The sequence below is a fragment of the Amblyraja radiata genome, chromosome 2 (genome assembly GCF_010909765.2).
Source record: "Amblyraja radiata isolate CabotCenter1 chromosome 2, sAmbRad1.1.pri, whole genome shotgun sequence".
Taxonomy (NCBI): Eukaryota; Metazoa; Chordata; class Chondrichthyes; order Rajiformes; family Rajidae; genus Amblyraja; species Amblyraja radiata.
Window position 1 is genome coordinate 28166225 of NC_045957.1, and position 18983 is coordinate 28185207.

Here is an 18983-nt window from a genome sequence, read left to right on the forward strand (position 1 = left end):
AGTGGCCCTTTTTGATTTTTGCCCTGGTTTTGTCTGCCTGCCACTTTTACTTTTCACCTTGCTACCTATTGCTTCTACCCTCATTTCACACCCCTCTGTCTCTACGCTCACACATTTAAGAAACCCTTTCCCTTTAACTCCATCCTCCACTATCCCATTCGACACCCCACCCCCCTTATTCAGTTTAAAACCACCCGTGTAGCAGTGGCAAACCTGCCTGCCAGAATGCTGGTCCTACACCCAGGAATCAGTCTGGTGAACCTTCTCTGCACTCCCTCTATGGCAATAATGTCCTTCCTCAGATTTGGAGACCAAAACTGTACGCAATACTCCAGGTGTGGTCTCACCAAGACCCTGTACAACTGCAGTAGAACCTCCCTGCTCCTATACTCAAATCCTTTTGCTATGAAAGCCAACATACCATTCGCTTTCTTCACTGCCTGCTGCACCTGCATGCCTACTTTCAATGACTGGTGTACCATGACACCCAGGTCTCGCTGCATCTTGCCTTTTCCTAATCGGCCACCATTTAGATAATAGTCTGCTTTCCTGTTTTTGCCACCAAAATGGATAACCTCACATTTATCCACATTATACTGCGACCTTGAAAGAAGACCACTTTGCTGCATCTGAAGGCTTTGTGAGATTTAGGGGTTATTTGGGACCACCTTTGTGAGGACAATATGTTGGATAGTTCTGCTATTTTTTTGTTCCCCATTATAATTCTTACACCGCTCTCCCTCATTCCTGATCGTAGGTTGCCTATGTTTCTCTACACTAAACTTTTTTTCTTCCCAATATGGAGTTTTTAAAAATAGATTTAAGCTCTCTTTTAAACTATAATCTATCTTTCACCACACAATCTATCTTTCCCTACTTAATCATTCATTTTATTCTCTGCTCAATTCTTATCTGGTCTCAAACCTCAACCCTGCTGTTTTCTGTGGTAATTTCACATGCTTTCTCTTTGAACTGATCGGATATGCTGCTGCAAGTAAGAATTTCATTGTTCAGATTTTGGTATATATGACAATTAAAAACTCTTGACTCATGAATTCAATACAATTTCTAATCTCTTTCATCAATCTTCTTGAACCTATTTCCTGACTTACTTTGTTATCATTCTTTAAATATTGACCATAGCTTGTACCTAAGCTATCTTGGCCAATTTATGACTCATATTTAATTTTTTTTTCAGATGCATTGACCCTGGTTTCAATGGACAATAGGTGCCAGGAGTAGGCCATTCAGCCCTTCGAGACAGCACTGTCATTCACTGTGATCATGGCTGATCATGCACATGTTCCTGCCTTCTCCCCATATCCCCTGACTCCGCAATATTTAAGAGCTCTACCTAACTCTCTCTCCAGAGAATTGGCCTCCACTGCCTTCTGAGGCAGAGAATTCCACAGATTCACAACCCTCTGTATGAAGAAGTTTTATCTCATCTCCGTTCATACCCCTTATTCTTAAACTGTGGCCCCTGGTTCTGGACTCCCCCAACATCGGGAACATGTTTCCTGCCTCTAGCGTGTCCAAACCCTTAATAATCTTATATGTTTCAATAAGATTCCCTCTCATCCTAAATTCCAGAGTATACAAGCCCAGCCGCTCCATTCTATCAACATATGACAGTCCCGCCATCCGGGAATTAACCTTGTATACCTACGCTACACTCCCTCAATAGCAAGAATATCCTTCCTCAAATTCGTAGACCAAAACTGCACACAATACTCCAGGTGTGGTCTCACTAAGGCCCTGTACAACTGCAGAAGGATCTCTTTGCTCATGTACTCAACCTCTCTTGTTATGAAGGCCAACATGCCATTCTGCTTATATTTCTTCACTCTATCTAAAGATGAATTCTATCACATTGTGATCACTCTTATTTTCATGACAAAGTACAGCAAGAATGCTAATTATTTATTTCTCAATGCATAATGCATCCAAAGTGTCCTTTTCTCTCATCTGCTGATTAAAAAAAATTATCATGTTCACATTTCAGGAATTTTGTGCCTGCATTATTATTAAGAATTTGCTTTGACCATTCTATACATAGTTTAAATTCAACGTTGATCACCTTATTGTAAGGTGATCAGTGTCGCTTGCAATAAGGTTACCAGTTGTAACCTTATTGCGGACATCTCCAATTTTGTGTTCAATTCAATTTCCCACATAACAACAGATGACTAATAATAACGTATGGTGTGCTCCTCTTACTGGGTTCCACGTGATGACTTAACCATCCTCAACATTGCAATGATTTTTATCTTTACTAACATCGTTAGCTTTTTTTTCTTTTTGGATGTCCTACCTCAGTCTTGAATATGTCTAGATGATTAGTTTGCATCCTTGGTCATCCTGCAGCCATGTATCTGTAATAATTATAATATATTTCCTTTTATATACCTGTGCTGTTAATTCATTGAATTTATTGCAAATGCTCTATGGGCAAAAAACAAATATCTGGAGAAACTCATTGAGTCAGGCAGCATCTGTGGAACAGGGTCAATATTCTTCTTTGGACTGGTGGAGTAGAGAGCAGATGCATTATGGATCAAGATATAATGCCTTTAAACTTGATTTTTATTGGATATCTAGCTATTTTTATTCCCCCCCTCCCCCCCTTGTTCTCCCCACCTTCTACTTTACTTCCTTTGTTGTTAGGCTTTTATTTTTCTCTTTTACCTTATTGTAAATGTGCCGCACATTTAGAATTTAGAAAGTATAGTTTTGTTAATCTACAAAAAAAGGGGGATATTGTGTGTATTAAAATAGCGTCAATTCCATTGGATATTCAACAACATGTAACCTTTTAGGATTCAATTTAAATTGCAGGCTGTGCTAGCGTTAGCCGCATCCTGGACCTCAAGGCAGGTGGGAGAACGCACACTAACGGGCATAGTAATAGACAGTGGTGATGGAGTGACTCATTGTATTCCAGTGGTGAGTATATTAGTTGAACACACCCAAATATTTATCACACCTTCTCTAAAAGGATAAAGATCTGGTTCGGTTAAAAAATCTAAACTGATTTTGGTAATTATTGTGACACATAATTTATTAACTATTTAGCCAAATCATTCTGGGCATGTCTGGTAGTTCTATATGGAACTATTGGTAGTCAGGCATTTAAACTGAAATTCATTCTACGCTTCCATGCACATGATCCTAGGATTAATTGACAGATATTTGCGCTTGGGTGGGTGATGAATCCATCACTTTGGCCAAAGCTTAGTGATAGATTCGTCACCCACCCAACCCCAAACATCTGACCTTTAATCCTAGGTTTGTGTGCCAATGCTTCAGCAAGGCCTAGTCTTGCTGGAGCATTGTTATTGGCTTTGATTATTGTTGTCAGGTGTACTGAGATACAATGGAAAGCTTTGCTTGCACGCTACCCAGTCAAATTATACGAAACATGAGTACAAACAAGCCATATGCAAGTACAACAGGTAGTTGGCAAAAAGAAAAATGCCAGAGTGCATAATATAGTCATATAGCGTTACAGCTGTAGACAAATTGCTGAATAGAAAAAAAGTATGAGGGGTTCAATTAGGTAGGTTGGGAGATTGAGACTACACCCTTAGCTTACGAGAGGACCCATCTGTAGTCTGCGACCAGTGGAAAAGAAGCTGTCCTGAATCTGGTGGTACATGCCCAAAGCTTTTGAGTTGACACAGGATAAAACCCAGCACTCCTTTGATTTCATTGGGGGTTGTAGTCCTGCAGATCAGCAATTTTGTTTTAAATCATTTTGCTTTAGTGTTTTAACAATTTTGGTATTGGTTTATTATTGTCACGTAGATGCAGTGAGAAAGTTTGTTTTGCGTGCTATCCAGGTAAAACATCCATGCATGAATACAATTAAACAATGAAGAATGGGTCCGAAGAAAGGGTCTCAACCCGAAACGTCACCCATTCCTTCTCTCCAGCCTGCCCTGCTGAGTGACTCCAGCTTTTTGTGTCTATCTTTGGTTTAAACCAGCATCCGCAGTTCCTTCCTACACAATGAAGAATATACTGTTACCAGTGCAGAGAAAGTGTGGATAGAAAGAATGCTAGGGCCACAATGAGGTAGATCAGGGTGTCTAAATATATTCTTAGCTTATAAGAGGTCTGTTCAAGAGTCAATGTTCAATGGCGAAGAAGTGTCTTTGAACCTGGTTGTATGTGCTTTCAAGCTTGTGTATCTTCTACCCCTATGCTAGAGAGGAGAAGAATAAATGACTGTGGTGTGAGTGATCCTTGATTATGTTGGCTGCTTTCCAGAGGCAGCAAAAATTGTAGACAAAGCTAGTGAAGGGGCTGGCTGGTTTGCACGATGGACTACATCCACAACTCTACAAGGCACAAGTCAGGAGCATGATGGAATTATATCAGCCCAAATTATATTCAAGGGTTTGGACACCATCTCCAGGACAAAGCAACCCGCTTGAATGGTATCCAATCCATCACCCTAAAGATCCATTTTTAGTTTAGAGATACAGCGCGGAAACAGGCCATTCGGCCCACTGAGACCGCGCCGCCCAGCACATTAACGCTATTATACACTCACTAGGGACAATTTTTACATTTACCAAGCCAATTTACCTACATACCTGTATGTCTTTGGATATTGGGAGGAAACCAAAGTTTCCGGAGAACACCCACGCAGTCATGGGGCGAACGTACAAACTCCGTACAGACAGCGCCCATCTACACTCGGGTCTCCGGCGCTGCAAGTGCTGTAAGGCAGCAACTCTACTGCTGCGCTAACAGGCGCCGCTCATTCCTTCCACCGTATATCATCAGCAAAATGCTGTGAAGTCATCAACATAGGGTTCTCTGACATGGAGGATGACCTGCAATGTTGGTGTTCCCTTGTACTCAATATCCTGGTCTGTGTCAATGGTAGTACAGGTGGTGCAAAAGCCACAAAGGACCAGGAAAATGATAATCAGGGAACATCGCCTGCAGTAGGTTCTTCTCCCGGTCACACACCTAACTTGAAGATATAGTTATATAGAGAAGGTAGACACAAGATGCTAGAGTAACTCAGCCGGTGAGACAGCATCTCTGGAGCGAAGGAATGGGCGACGTTTTGGGTTGAGACCCAAAAACATCGGTCATTCCTTCTCTCCAGAGATGCTGCCTCACCCGCTGAGTTACTCCAGCATCTTGTGTCTACCTTCGATTTAAACCAGCATCTGCAGTTCTTTCTGAAACATGTAGAGAAACAGTGCAGATCCAGGCCCTTTGGCCCACTGAGCCTATGCTTACCATCAAGCATCCATTTTTACACTCATCCAACCCTAACCCATTTTATTCTCCTCATATTGCCATCGACTCCCTCCAGGATCTACCTCTTATCTTCAGACTAGAGGCAATTTATAGAAGCTATTTAATCTACTGATCTACACATTTGTGGGATGTGGGAGGAAAGCAGAACACCCTGAGTAAAATCGTGCAGTTATGGTGATATCATGCAAATGCCATGGAGATGGTACCAGATGTCAGCATTGAACTTGGTCCACTGGGGCCCTGAGGTAGCATTTCTACTGTATCTGTGCCGCAATGCAACAAATATCACAATTTCTTCAGTATCACCAGGTATAGTTCCGGAACTCCCTACCCTCTAGCATCGAGTGAATAATCTCACAAGGACTATGATTGTGCAAGGTAGCATTTCATCAGTAGCATCTCAAGGACCATTGGAGACAAGCAATAAATCTTAGCTTTGTTAGTGAAGTTGACATCCTGAAAAATGAGTCAATAAAATGGGATCTTATCATCTGTATTCATACTTGCACCAAGGATTATTAATATTCTTCCTGCTTTCAGCAAACAGAAGTGGATTTTTCCTCCAGAGTGCAAATTAAAATATCAATTCATACCATTGCAATGCAAAATGATGATGCAGCTTGAGACATGCATTTCTTTAATGAAGGTTTGCTCCTTGGGAAATCAACTTGTAGATGCGTTGCAATCTTGCTTTTGAAGTGAGGCCCTTCTGTTGTACCCTATTTTCTGATGGTTGTTTCTTTGGGGCTTGTAAGATAATAGAGAGAGAATTTCAGGACTTCAATTGGGAAGATTTATGAGAGAGTAAGTAATAATAATTTGAACTTCTTTTCCAGCAGGATGCTGAAGGTGAAAATCTTGGATTTAAAAAAAATTCATTTATTCATTAAATTATAGGGTATGGGTGTCACTGCCAAAGCCAGCTTTAATTAAATGCCCCAATTGCCCTCAAAACTGTTGGATAAGTGTGTTGAACTGCAGCATTCCTTGAGGTGAAATGCCCTGCTGAACAGATTCCAGTTTTTTTTTAAATCCCAGTGACAATAAAGGATCAACAGCATATTTCCAAGTCATGATATTGTGTGTAGGAAGGATGTCATATTTCGCTTGGGCAGTTTATAACCCAGCGGTATGAATATTGATTTCTCTAACTTCAAGTAACCCTTACTTCCCCACTCTCCCTGTCCCTCCCCTGCCCTAGTTCTCCGACTAGTTTCACCGTCCTGATTGATTTTACTGCTTGTATGCCTCGTTGTGACCTCCATCTCAGCCAACAATGAACCATTCTACTTTTCCTTGACCATTGTCTGCTTTGATCTGTTGTTTTCACCTTACCCTTCCATATCTCTAGTTTTCCTCTCCCCTGACTCAGTCTGAAGAAGGGTCTTGACCCGAAACGTCACCCATTCCTCTCCAGAGATGTAGCCTGCCCTACGCAGTTACTCCAGCATTTTGTGTCTATCTTTGAGTTACTATCATATTGTGTCTATCTTCAAGATACTGTGTGTTCCTTGCAGGGAAATTTGCATGTTTGCATTTTTAGTGTCTGCTATCCTCATCCAAGATTCAAGATTCAAGATTCAAGATTCAATTTATTTGTCATTTGGACCCCTTGAGGTCCAAACGAAATGACGTTTCTGCAGCCATACATTACAAACAAAAAGACCCGAGACACAACATAATTTACATAAACATGATGGAAGGCAAAAAATAACTTATCTCTCCACTGCACTCCCCCCCCCCCCCCCCCCCCCCCCCCGATGTCAGAGTCAAAGTCAAAACCCCCGGCCATTAAAGCCACGCCGGGTGATGCAAGGTCGCACACCGGGTTTAGTTGTTAGAGCCCCCGGCGTGCGCTCGCAAAGTCCCGCGGCCATTCCAAGCCGAGCTCCAGGAGCTCTTCAACCCCGCAACTCGGGCGGGAGAAGTCGCCGTTGCGGGAGCCCCGAAAAGCGGTCTCCCTCCAGGGACCCGCGGGCTCCCGGTGCCACCGTCCGCCAGACCCGCAGTTGCAGCCTCCGAAGCTCCGGAGGTCGGGCCGCAGCAGCGTCCACCACAGCTCCACCCGCCCCGGACTCGGCCAGCTCCGCGACGGTGAGTAGTCGGCACTGGAGCCCCAGGTCTTCCTGTTGGAGGCCGCTCCACGTTGCAGCCTCAACGACAACGGAGACCCGACAAAGAAAAGGTCGGGTCTCCCGTGCAGGGAGAGATTTTAAAAGTTACCCCCTCCCTCCCACCCCACCCCCACCCCCCCCACACACACACCCCAACAGAAAATAACAAAAACTACATAAAAACATAGACAAAAATAATAAAAACGCAGACGGGCTGCAGAGGCCGCTGCTGACGAGAGTCGCGCCGCCTACATCCACAGTTATCTGGATGTAGGAGTGCTATTGGAGAAGTCTTTAGAAATTGTGGACGCAGTGTTCAATGAAGTTAGTGACCAGGAGAGATGAACTGGCATCTCTGTGCTCAATTATCTGGTCTCCATGGATACCTTTTTTGTAAAAGGTAAAAGGAATAGAGGAAAATGTAAAATGTTGCAGAATGAGTGCTAAATGTGATAAAACTGCCAAGTTTATAGAACTGTTGCATGATTGGTAAGTAATTATGGGTAATGGGAAGTGGTGTTAGATGAGAGCTAATGATGCATAAATGGAAACAAAATGTAAAAGGTCAGCAAAGATAAAGCATTCATTCACAGGACAGAGTGTGCTGGAAAGCTATTTTAAAGTATTTATTGGTGAGTGGAACACTTCTGCACACGTACATTTATCCTCGCTTCAGAAAGCACTTAGTTTAATTACATGAAATAAAATGGCAAAAGGAATAAAATGTCCCTTTCAGTGGTTAGGAAAGTTAATTGTTAGGTAGGTCGAGCAGCAGACCAGATTGAATCTAATGCAGCATGTAGGGCGAACAAATCACTGCAAATCAAATCACTGGGTCAATTGGGAGGGGGCAGGGACTTCTGCTACCGCCAAGATGGAGCATAATGATACAATATCTTCCAACCTTTCCAAAGCTCTACCTGGAAAAAAAACAAAACAGGAAACAAATGTCACAGTTCTGTTATTGCAGGTACACTTTTAGCATGGTGGAAAGAAAGTGGCATGTGGCCCAAAAGAAAAATGTAGGGTCTGCAAGTTCTGTACTAAGCCCCACTTATCTTTTATTAAGCGAGACATGGGATGAAAATGAAGCTGATCTATGATGAAAGGTACAAATGCACAAGTAATGTAAATAAAATAAGTTGCGCTATTGCAGGAGATCTATAGTGAGCAGGAAAATGACTCTTGGTGAAATCCAATGCTGTCAACTTTTATCTTTGGAGGAAGGTCAATGAACAATCTCTGACTTTCCTTCCTTCTTTGGATAAGTAGATCCAGTGACATTTGCCTTTAGATTATTGCATCTAAAATGCATCAAAACAGTTTGGAATTTGCCGTTCAAGCAGAAAATACAATGGCAGGCTGTACAAGAAACCAAGTGTATTTCCAATAAACTGCATTTCAATAAATATACTGTATATAACAAACTATGCAGACAAAAATTATGTCTAAATCTGACATAATTCTAGGGAGGAGGATAAACGCAACTGGCAGAGATTGACTTTCACATCCTTGAGTTACCGTAGAATAAGATGTCAGTTTTTCCTTCTCTCCAGAGATGCTGCTGATCCCGCTGAGTTACTCCAGCTTTTTGTGTCTTATCTTTAGTTTAAACCAGCATCTGCAGTTCCTTCCTACACAAAACATTGGTTAGGCTGCACTTGGAATATTGTTGCAGTACAGTTCTGGTCGCTATAGTACAGGAAGAATGTGGTAGGATTAGACAAGTGCAGAAGAAATTCACCAGGATATTGCGTGGAATGGAGGGCTTTATTTCTAAGGAGAGATTGGATAGGCTGACTTTATTATCACTGGAGCGCAGGATGTTGAGGGGTGACTTTACAGAGGTTTGTAAGATTGGTAAGCATAGATTGGGCCAATAGATTTCTGTTCCATAGGTGGAGGAATCTAAAATTAGTGGGTACATGTTTGAAACTTGGAGGTAATAGCTTAATGATGATCTGAAGAACATGTTTTTCGCACAGAACTTGGTGGTTATCTCGAGTGAGCTGCCAGGGCAATTGGGAGAGGCCTATACCATTACAATGTTGGTAAAAACATTTGGACCGATATTTGGATAGGAAAGGAGTAGAGGTATACTGATCTAATGCTGGAAATTGGGATCAATGTCGATAGACATCATGGCCAGCATGGACCAGGTGGACCGAAGGGCCTATTTCTGTGCTGTACAGCTGTATGATACCACCAAATCTCCACCCTATATCATCAAACTCCATAACTCGTGTAAGAGTAGAGGACATGAATGTTGAGAATTTTAAACCATCATTCGAGGTTAGTAAAACCAAACATGTTTTAGGGAGCATTCAAAATTCAATGCAGACCACTTTATTTTTAAACTTAAAAATAATGGCACAAATTCTGTTGCTCACTTTCTGGCAGTTCATAACCTCTACGCTTGAACATTGCAGTTATGTTGGGAATGAGCTTGAGGTCAGATGTCAGTGTATCTGACCTGTTTACTTGGCCTCTCTGCCACAGAGGCCACTTGTGTTGAGAAGAAGATTTCTTTCTGTTTAGCCACTGTGTCAAAGGATGGATGACTTAAGAAGCATTTCCCCACTCCACTGAGTAAAGTCACTGATCTTGACTGACAAGGTCAGTGGTTTAATTTTCTTTTGAGTCATAGGTGATACAGTGTGGAAACAGGCCCTTCGGCCCAACTCACCCACACCAGCCAACAATGTCCCAGCTACACTAGTCCCACTTGCCTGCACTTGGTCCATATCCCTCCAAACCTGTCCTATCCATGTACCTGTCTTAACTGTTTCTTAAACAATGGGATAATCCCAGCCTCAACTACCTCGTCTGGCAGCTTGTTCCATATACCCACCACCCTTTATTTTACTTAATGTTTTTTTGTTTTTTACAAAGAGACGTCAGGGGTGCCAAGAGGGATTTCCAGACCAAGCTAGAGTCCAAGGGCAACCACACCTGTCGTTTGTGGCAAGGCTTGCATATTATAATGGCCTCAAAGTGAAGCCGGTCAGTATCGCTGGCAACACATCCCTCATATGTGCCCATTAACTATCCTTTGCTTCTTTTTGTCATTAACCTACATTGGGATGTAAGTTACGGCACAGTGGCGCAGGGGTAGAGTTTCCGCCTTACAACGCCAGAGACCCAGGTTTGATCCTGACTATGGGTGCTGTCTGTACGGAGTTTTACGTTGTTCCTGTGACCACGTGGGGTTTGTCCAGGTGCTCCGGGTTTCTCTCACATTCCAAAGATGTGCAGGTTTGCAGGTTAATTGGCTTCTGTAAATTGTCCCTCGTGTAGGATAAAGCTAGTGGTCGGTGTGGACTCAGAGGGCTGAAGGGCGCGTTTCCACGCTATATCTCTAAACTAAACTAAACTAAACCAAACTTAGAGCAGCTCATTAACTCAGCAGCATGTCTTTGAGATGTGGGAGTAATCAGGGGCACCTGGAGAATCCCAAGCAGTCACAGAGAGCTCGTGCAATCTGCACAGGTTTTAATCCTTTTGGGCTATTTTTAAATGTCTAATTATCAAAGCAGTTCAAAGGTTTTTTATAGTAGCACACTAAAGCGTGCACCTTTAATTATGTTACTGCTCAACAATGATCTAATTGAATGTTTGTGCAAGCTCAAGGGGATGAATCGACTGCTTCCATGTTTCTTTCAAGTTTTGGCCCTCAGGTTATAAATACCTTCAGTAATGGACAAATTGCACTGTACAATTCATGAAGCGTAATGAAGGGCAAGTTTGACACCGATAGCTGCTCCTATTTCCTAAGTTCTTATTCTTAAATGCTAATCAGCCTTGAAACAAATTGCAAAATGATAGTGCATGTTTAACTTGTTATAAGTACCTCAAATCTCACATTGCATGGGATTGCACCAGGGGGCGCTGTTCTTCCTTTATTGCCGTTATTTCTGAGAAAGATTGAGTCACAATGATTGCTTTGTTTTAAACCATTTTTCATTGATTATAGTGTAAAACGTTTTGCCCTTTGATTTATTAGCAACCTGGAATTCTAATGAAACCTATTCAACAGAGATGTGCACTTTACGTTGTAATACTATAAACCTTGTATTTTAAACAAAATTAACAATGGTTTTTGTGTCTTCAGAAATGTTTAGGTTATTAAAATTCTGCTGCAAGCATGTTTTATTTCCCCCAACGTCATTCAAAGTTGGTTAATAATATGAAGATGGTTTTCGGATAGATGTTGACATGTTTTCACTGGTGGTGAAATGTGAAACACAGTTACAAGATCAGGGATTCCTGTATCCCTCTTGTTTTAACCTCTTCCCCAGCCAACAACGGGCCATTATCGGCACCACCCTTCCTTGGTCATCTGAAGCCAGCCCTGATTTGTTCTGGTCTTTTCCTACCTTCAGTCCCCCCCCCCCCCACATCCAGTCTGAACAAGGGTTCCGACCAGAAATGGCACCCATCCTTTTTCTCCAGTGATGCAGTCTGACCCTACAGCACTTCGTGTCTATCTTCGTTATAAACCAGCATCTGCAGTTCCTTCCTACACAAGATTACGGGGTTGGTCGTTGAAAATTAAGGTGCATAGTGTGAGATTCAAAATCAATCACAAACCCTTCAGAGACAAAATCAAAGAAACAAGTTTTCCTTTATTACATTTCTGCGCAGAAAAGGGTGTCCCTCTTCTATCATCCTCTAGAGACACACAAAAATGGAGGTTGTATCTGTCTTTTATACCTTTCTTCAGTATGGTCACCACCTCATGTCTCCCCATCGAGCTTCGTCCAATCATAACATAAAGCCCACATTCCCACGAGAACGTCCAGAAACGTCTCGGAACATCTCCTGACGTCAAAGGCTTCTGCTGGAGTTTTTATCTGTTACTTCTTTATCTAGAAGTTCCCTCTGTCCTGTATATTGTTACTTTCTTCTACCAGCAGTCTGGCTTCTGCTGATACCTTATTTCTTTCTAAGTTATAATTTTCAGAGTTTTAGTATAAATCAACCATCCCTATTAACCCTTCTCTCACAATCCACCATTTTTCTTTTTGCTACGCAACTCTTGATTTATACTATATCTTCCTTTTCTAGTGCTAGCAGCAGATTCTTCGCCTCCCTATCCTCCTCTCGCTAGTCATACTGTGTTCTGAAGGCCATCATGACGGTGCTGTTCTTTGTCAGGGCTGTCTCTATAAATCGCTGAGCCAGACCCCGTGCGCAGGGAATGATACAACATCCGAATAGGCACAAAGTCAATGGTTCCTTCCCTTCACGCACAGTCCATGGGCTGATATTGCCCGGTGGGGCCTCCACAGGACCCTTAAATCGGCTTGCGTGTGTCCACCCTTTTTCTTTTTGTTCGTACTGCTGTCTCGGTGATTAATAACACAAGGTAGGGTCCAGTCCACCTAGGTTACAGCTTTTCTTCCTTCCATGATTTTACAAGATCCCAGTTCTCTGCTTTCACAGAATGGAGTGGCAAGTCGAGATCGGGACTCTGTGCCAGCAGCCCCTTGGTTTTTAATTCTGTAATAGAACGAGATACTGCCAGTAAATAGTTCCTTAAGAAAACATCACTACCCTCTATGGTGGGTATTCCTTCTCTCTTTCCCCAAATATCTAACTCGTTCAACCTTTCTCTTATAAATATGCCTACCAAAATTATACACCATACTCCACAATCGACCTCACCAATACCTTGTACAATTTAACATTACAACCCAACTTCTATAAACAATGCTCTGATTTCAACTTCATTCCTCAATTCACAATCTTTTACCATGTACGTATAATTTGAATTGTCCTGCCAAGATGTATCACACTTATCAACATTAAATCCACCTGTCATGTTTCAACCCACTCTTCCAAATGACCTAAATCTCTCTGTACACTTTTAAAATCTACTTCATTATTCACAACACCACCTATCTTAGTATCAGCTACATACTTCTTAATCTATTTTACCACACCAACATCCATTTTATTGATTCACATGACAAACAACAGTGGACCCAGCACACATCCCCGAGGTACCCCTCTAGTCATTGACCTCCAACCTGACAAACATCCATCCACCATTACTCTCCCTCATTTCCCATACAGCCACTTTTTAATCCATCTTGCTATTCCTTACTAACCTCTTCTTAACCAACCTTATTTCCTTATTGAACCTTGTCAAAGACCTTACTGAAGTTCACCACTTTAACCTCATCAATTTCCCTAATAACCTCTTTTTTTTTTAAAGTAAAAAAATCAAGATTAGTCAAATATCACAATCACAAATCCATGCTAATTCTTCTTAATCCTACCCTATTTATCCAAAACCCTATAATATTGCCTTTAGTATCCTTTCCATTATTTCCCACCACTGATGTCAAACAACGTTCTTGTTAAAACTCTACTCTTCTTTGTCCTCTTGTTCACTTACCTCAGGGCTATTATCTATTCATACCTGCAGGACAGCCCTCATGTAATTATTGAAATTGTACTAGGTATCTCAACCTTCTAAACGAACATCGGTCGGTGATTTAGAAAACTCATACATACACCTTGTCTTCAGGTTTAAAGGGTCCTTCCTCCTGGTCCATCTCCGACAGCTTTTACTTTACCTGTTCATAAATAGACTTGTATATCATTATTAACTGTTTCATATACTTTTTTTTATTATTTGATCTGTAACTGTTCCAAACTCGGTCCCCTGCAGGGACTTCTCCATTGTGCCACCCACGGCTGGTTAGTTTGCATGCAACATTTCTTCAGTGCCAATGGAAGAGCATTACACAAATGTTCCATTTATTCTTTTCATCAAATGAAAACAATCCGTTGTCAAAGCTGATTTCTGTAGGTTTACCAAACCTCTTAATTACCTTATTCATTATAAACGACACTGTAGTGTTTATACCTAAATTGATTCAGACTTACCCTGGACATCTCTTCCAGATGCTGTTTCAGCTACTTTGTCTGCATTTTAATTTAACTTCTTTGACATGTACTTTTTCCGTTTCACCATACAATTTCAACATATTTTCCGACCTAGTCTTAACTATATCCTGCCTTTCCCAAGGTCATCATCTGCTGTCTTATATTCTGAAGTGTTTCTCTCTCTCTCTCTCTTTACTTGTGGAACAAACCAACAAATTGTCCACATCAGCAAATACTTTCTAAGGGTATAACCATATAACCATATAACCATTACAGCACGGAAACAGGCCATCTCGATCCTTCTAGTCCGTACCGAACACGTATTCTCCCCTAGTCCCATATACCTGCGCTGAGACCATAACTCTCCATTCTTTTCCCGTCCATATAACTATCCAATTTATTTTTAAATGATAAAATCGAACCTGCCTCCACCACCTTCACTGGAAGCTCATTCCACACAGCTACCACTCTCTGAGTAAAGAAGTTGCCCCTCAACTTTCAACTCTGCCTTTCCCATCTAATTTAAAAAAACCTACCTCATCCTAGCCTTTCTTGACATCCTTCCTTAAATCCCTTCCTCTCTCTTGGGGACCCCAGTCCTGTTAGGGCTTATCATCTCCAGATTAATTTCACTCCTGATAGGACTTTTCGAGGAAAAGTTCCCCAAGACATCTATTATTGGCATGTAATTCTCTGGCCTCGCTTGGTTCCGTCATAGGACTCACTTGTGTCAGTTCATCACTTATTTCAGTCTTTTCAACCAGGGGCTTTGTTCATTGACATTGACCGCAGAGACCAACTGTTTACTGATTCTGCTTGACTTTAAGAAGAATGGCTTCCACCACAATAGTTCATAATATAATGTTCATCAACTGGTTGCCTTCTATTTCTTGTTCATTTTCAACTCTCCACCTTTTCATTCCCATTTGTTCCTTGGGGTTCACCTTAAGTGGGTAACATTTGCTGAGGGGCCTGCATACCCTCGTTCATGACGGCATCCAACCAGAAGATGGCGCTGTAGCCGGTAGTCAGGCTGCAGTAACAGCAGCTGACCTAACGGTGGCGCTGTTGCCGGTAAGTTTGTGAACGGCGGCCATGTTTGTAGTCTATTGCTGGTCATTGTAACAATTTACATAGTGGTTCCCACCACTTCACCAATGGTGCCTTCAAATCTTCCATGGCCAACAATCGTCCCACGTTCTCCTCCTCCAAAGCCCTAATCCATTTTTTAAATTTTTTTTAAAAATTTTAATTTTAGCCCTCTCAGTTCATGGGTGCTCCAAGGGATAATCTGTCGTCTCTTACTTCTGTTTCTCTGTCTGTCTCTCTCTCTTTCTGTCTGTGTCTGTGTCTGTCTCTCTCTCTCTCTCTCTCTCTCTCTTTCTCGACGCTGAATAGATTCAGGACTACATGGCCCCTGCTTGGCCAGCCTTCACAAATGGGGCAGCAGCCCAACCCCACGTGTGCTTGTGGCACTCCCTTACAACACATCATTGAAGCATGCCTTCAACAAAGACTCAAAGGAGGACTTGTCACCCTTCACACAGCAGATCAAGAGGCAACTGCTTGGCTAAAGGATTTTGCATTCGCTAAATAAATAAAATCTCTCTCTCTGTCTGGCTGTCTCTGTGTCTGTATCTCTCTCTCTCTCTCTGTATCTGGCTCTCTCTGTGTCTCTTAGTCTGTCTCTCTCTCTCTCTCTCTCTCTCTGTCTGTGTTTCTCAACTTGTATGTCTACCATAAAACAACATAAAAGCTGGTCATGTTTCATCAATTAACTTATTTCCAGTTAACTTTACTGACAAGAAATCTAATAGAACATCAAGAAACGATTTTTACAACTTCTCTTTTTCAGGTTACCAGGATACAACGAGTTAATTTTTGCAGCTTGTTCGCAATCCCCCACGGCCCAAACACAGTGGGAATTCCCACCTCCGCCATCGGGGCGTCTGTGTTCAATTTTACAACTTGCTCATTTTAACCATTTGTTCCAAACCGGTTTCCAAACAAATCACTTTGTTTCATTCTTACTTCAAATAGATTAATCAATTTATATTTTCTCCCTGCCTGCACTGTTGTCCCCGGCCTTTGCCGTCTTCTATCACATCCCCCTTTCGCGGCCTCTGCCGTCTTCTTATCTGCTACTTTCGGGAGTAACTCCCTTATCATCCTGTCTCAGGAATTTTCCTGTCTCTCAGGAATTGATCTAACTGTTCTCGTCAGACCTAATGAATCTTCAAGGAGGCAAACTCCCTATTGATCTAACTGTTCTCGTCAGACCTAATGAATCTTCAAGGAGGCAAACTCCCTTCCCCCTCAGGGTCCTCTCCTAGGTACCTCCCTCGGGTCTAATTTCTACCGAACTTCTTATCTTCCCCTTCTGCCCTTTGACTCCCCGTCTTGTTGGCCGGGTGATTTTCTTCCACCCCGGCCCCTGTCTTCTCTTTCCCTTGGGTATTTTGGCCCCCTCTGGCTCTGCTCTTCCGTGGACATCTCCTGCCCATATGCAGCTCTGCATTTTCCCCAACTGACTATACCTTATCATTGTTGGCTTCTCCAACCCCTGGGTATTTCCTGCCCTCCAGGGTCCAGCATTTGCCCCAACGGACTATTGGGCAGAATGCGGGGATTTGGCCCACAGCCTTTTCCCTCCCTTTTTCTTAACACTGTGTTTATCATCCCTGCCTTGCCCGTATAGACCCCTGAATCTTTCAGGGCGTTAACCACAAGGTCTTATATTCTTAATACTGTGTTCATCATACCTGCCTTGCCTGTACAAGGTCTTATATTCTTAATACTGTGTTCATCATACCTGCCTTGCCTGTACAAGGTCTTATATTCTTAATACCGTGTTCATCATACCTGCCTTGCCTGTACAAGGTCTTATATTCTTAATACCGTGTTCATCATACCTGCCTTGCCTGTACAAGGTCTTATATTCTTAATACCGTGTTCATCATACCTGCCTTGCCTGTACAAGGTCTTATATTCTTAATACCGTGTTCATCATTCTCAATCGCCCAGGAAGTACTTAATAGTCATTTTCCTACCTGGGTTCCATGCACTGGAATTGCTCGATTGACTTTTCGCGATTTCCAACCACTCCTACACTATCACTTGTTTCTCGTGTCTCTCTGTGTGGTCCTGGATACTACTGCTCAAACAGCTGGCGGCAAGCAAGGAGTCTGAGACTGCTGAAATCAGCAGGGTGCACCTTCCCTTCGTCCGTCTACTCCCGTCAGCTGGCTGGAGTAATTGATCCCGGAACCGAGCCCCCATCTGTGAGATTCAAAATCAATCACAAACCCTTCAGAGACAAAATCAAAGAAACAAGTTTTCCTTTATTACATTTCTGCGCAGAAAAGGGTGTCCCTCTTCTATCATCCTCTAGAGACACACAAAAATGGAGGTTGTATCTGTCTTTTATACCTTTCTTCACTATGGTCACCACCTCATGTCTCCCCATCGAGCTTCGTCCAATCATAACATAAAGCCCACATTCCCACGAGAACGTCCAGAAACGTCTCGGAACATCTCCTGACGTCAAAGGCTTCTGCTGGAGTTTTTATCTGTTACTTCTTTATCTAGAAGTTCCCTCTGTCCTGTATATTGTTACTTTCTTCTACCAGCAGTCTGGCTTCTGCTGACACCTTATTTCTTTCTAAGTTATAATTTTCAGAGTTTTAGTATAAATCAACCATCCCTATTAACCCTTCTCTCACAATAGGAATTTCTTGCTAAGAGTGGTGGATCTTTGTAATTCTCAACCCTATTGGTTGTGTTGACTAGATCATTGGGTTATTTAAAGAGGAAGTAGATAAATTCTTGAAATTGAGGGCTATGGTGAATTGGCACAGAAGAGGAGATGATTCCTGGAGCATATTGAATGGTAGGGCAACTTGAAACAGACTGCTCTATTATTTTCTCGTATTCTTGTTTTTTATCTGCTAAACAGACTTGAAGTTCTGCTAATGTAGGAGAGAAGGGGATCCCTCTCAACTCTAACCTCCAATTGATTATCTCAATCTCACCAATAGTTAATGGTCCAGATCATGCTTAATCTGGCCTGCTTTCCCACACGAGCTATTGCCACAGTTGATCAGTTGTCGACAAGGTTCCACAAGGTGGGCTGCTCTGGGAGGTTAGATCCCATGGGATCCAAGGAGAGAGAGCTGAATGGATAGAACATTGGCTTCATGAAAGGAAGCAGAGGGTGATGGCGGAAGGTTGCTTTTCAGACTGGAGACCTGTGTGTCTCAGAGTTTGGTGCAGGGCTCATTGCTGTTTGTCATCTTTATCAACGATTTGGTTGAGGACATACATGGCATGATTAGCAATTTTGTAAATGATACAAAAGTGGGTGATATTTTAGGTAGTGAAGATGGTCGTCAGAATTTGCAGCAGGATCTTGATTGGTTAGGCAGGTGGGCGGAGGAATGGTTGATGGAATTTAATACAGAGAAATGTGTGGTGTTGCATTTTGGGAAGACTAACATGGGCATACACAGTGAATAGTAGGGCTTTTGGGGAGGGCCTTTGGGGATCTAGGAGTATACATACACAGTTCATTAAAAGTGGCATCATAGATAGATAGGTCATAAAAGGTTGTGGCACATTGGCCTTCATCATTCAGAGCAAAGATCTCCGCTATAGGATCTTTGATTCAGAGTACTGAGTATAGTTGGGAGG

The 18983-nt window shown here is 42.3% G+C and overlaps 1 protein-coding gene across 3 annotated transcripts in view; it reads left to right on the forward strand.

The window, feature by feature from the left end:
* The window catches only part of actr3b (actin related protein 3B), a 107307-nt gene that overhangs the window by 60349 nt on the left and 27975 nt on the right, over positions 1-18983 (forward strand). For all 3 annotated transcript variants that reach the window (XM_033044193.1, XM_033044200.1, XM_033044210.1), the window contains one exon: positions 2839-2946. In XM_033044193.1, the coding sequence (XP_032900084.1) occupies positions 2839-2946 (108 nt within the window). The remainder of the gene's footprint in view (positions 1-2838; positions 2947-18983) is intronic.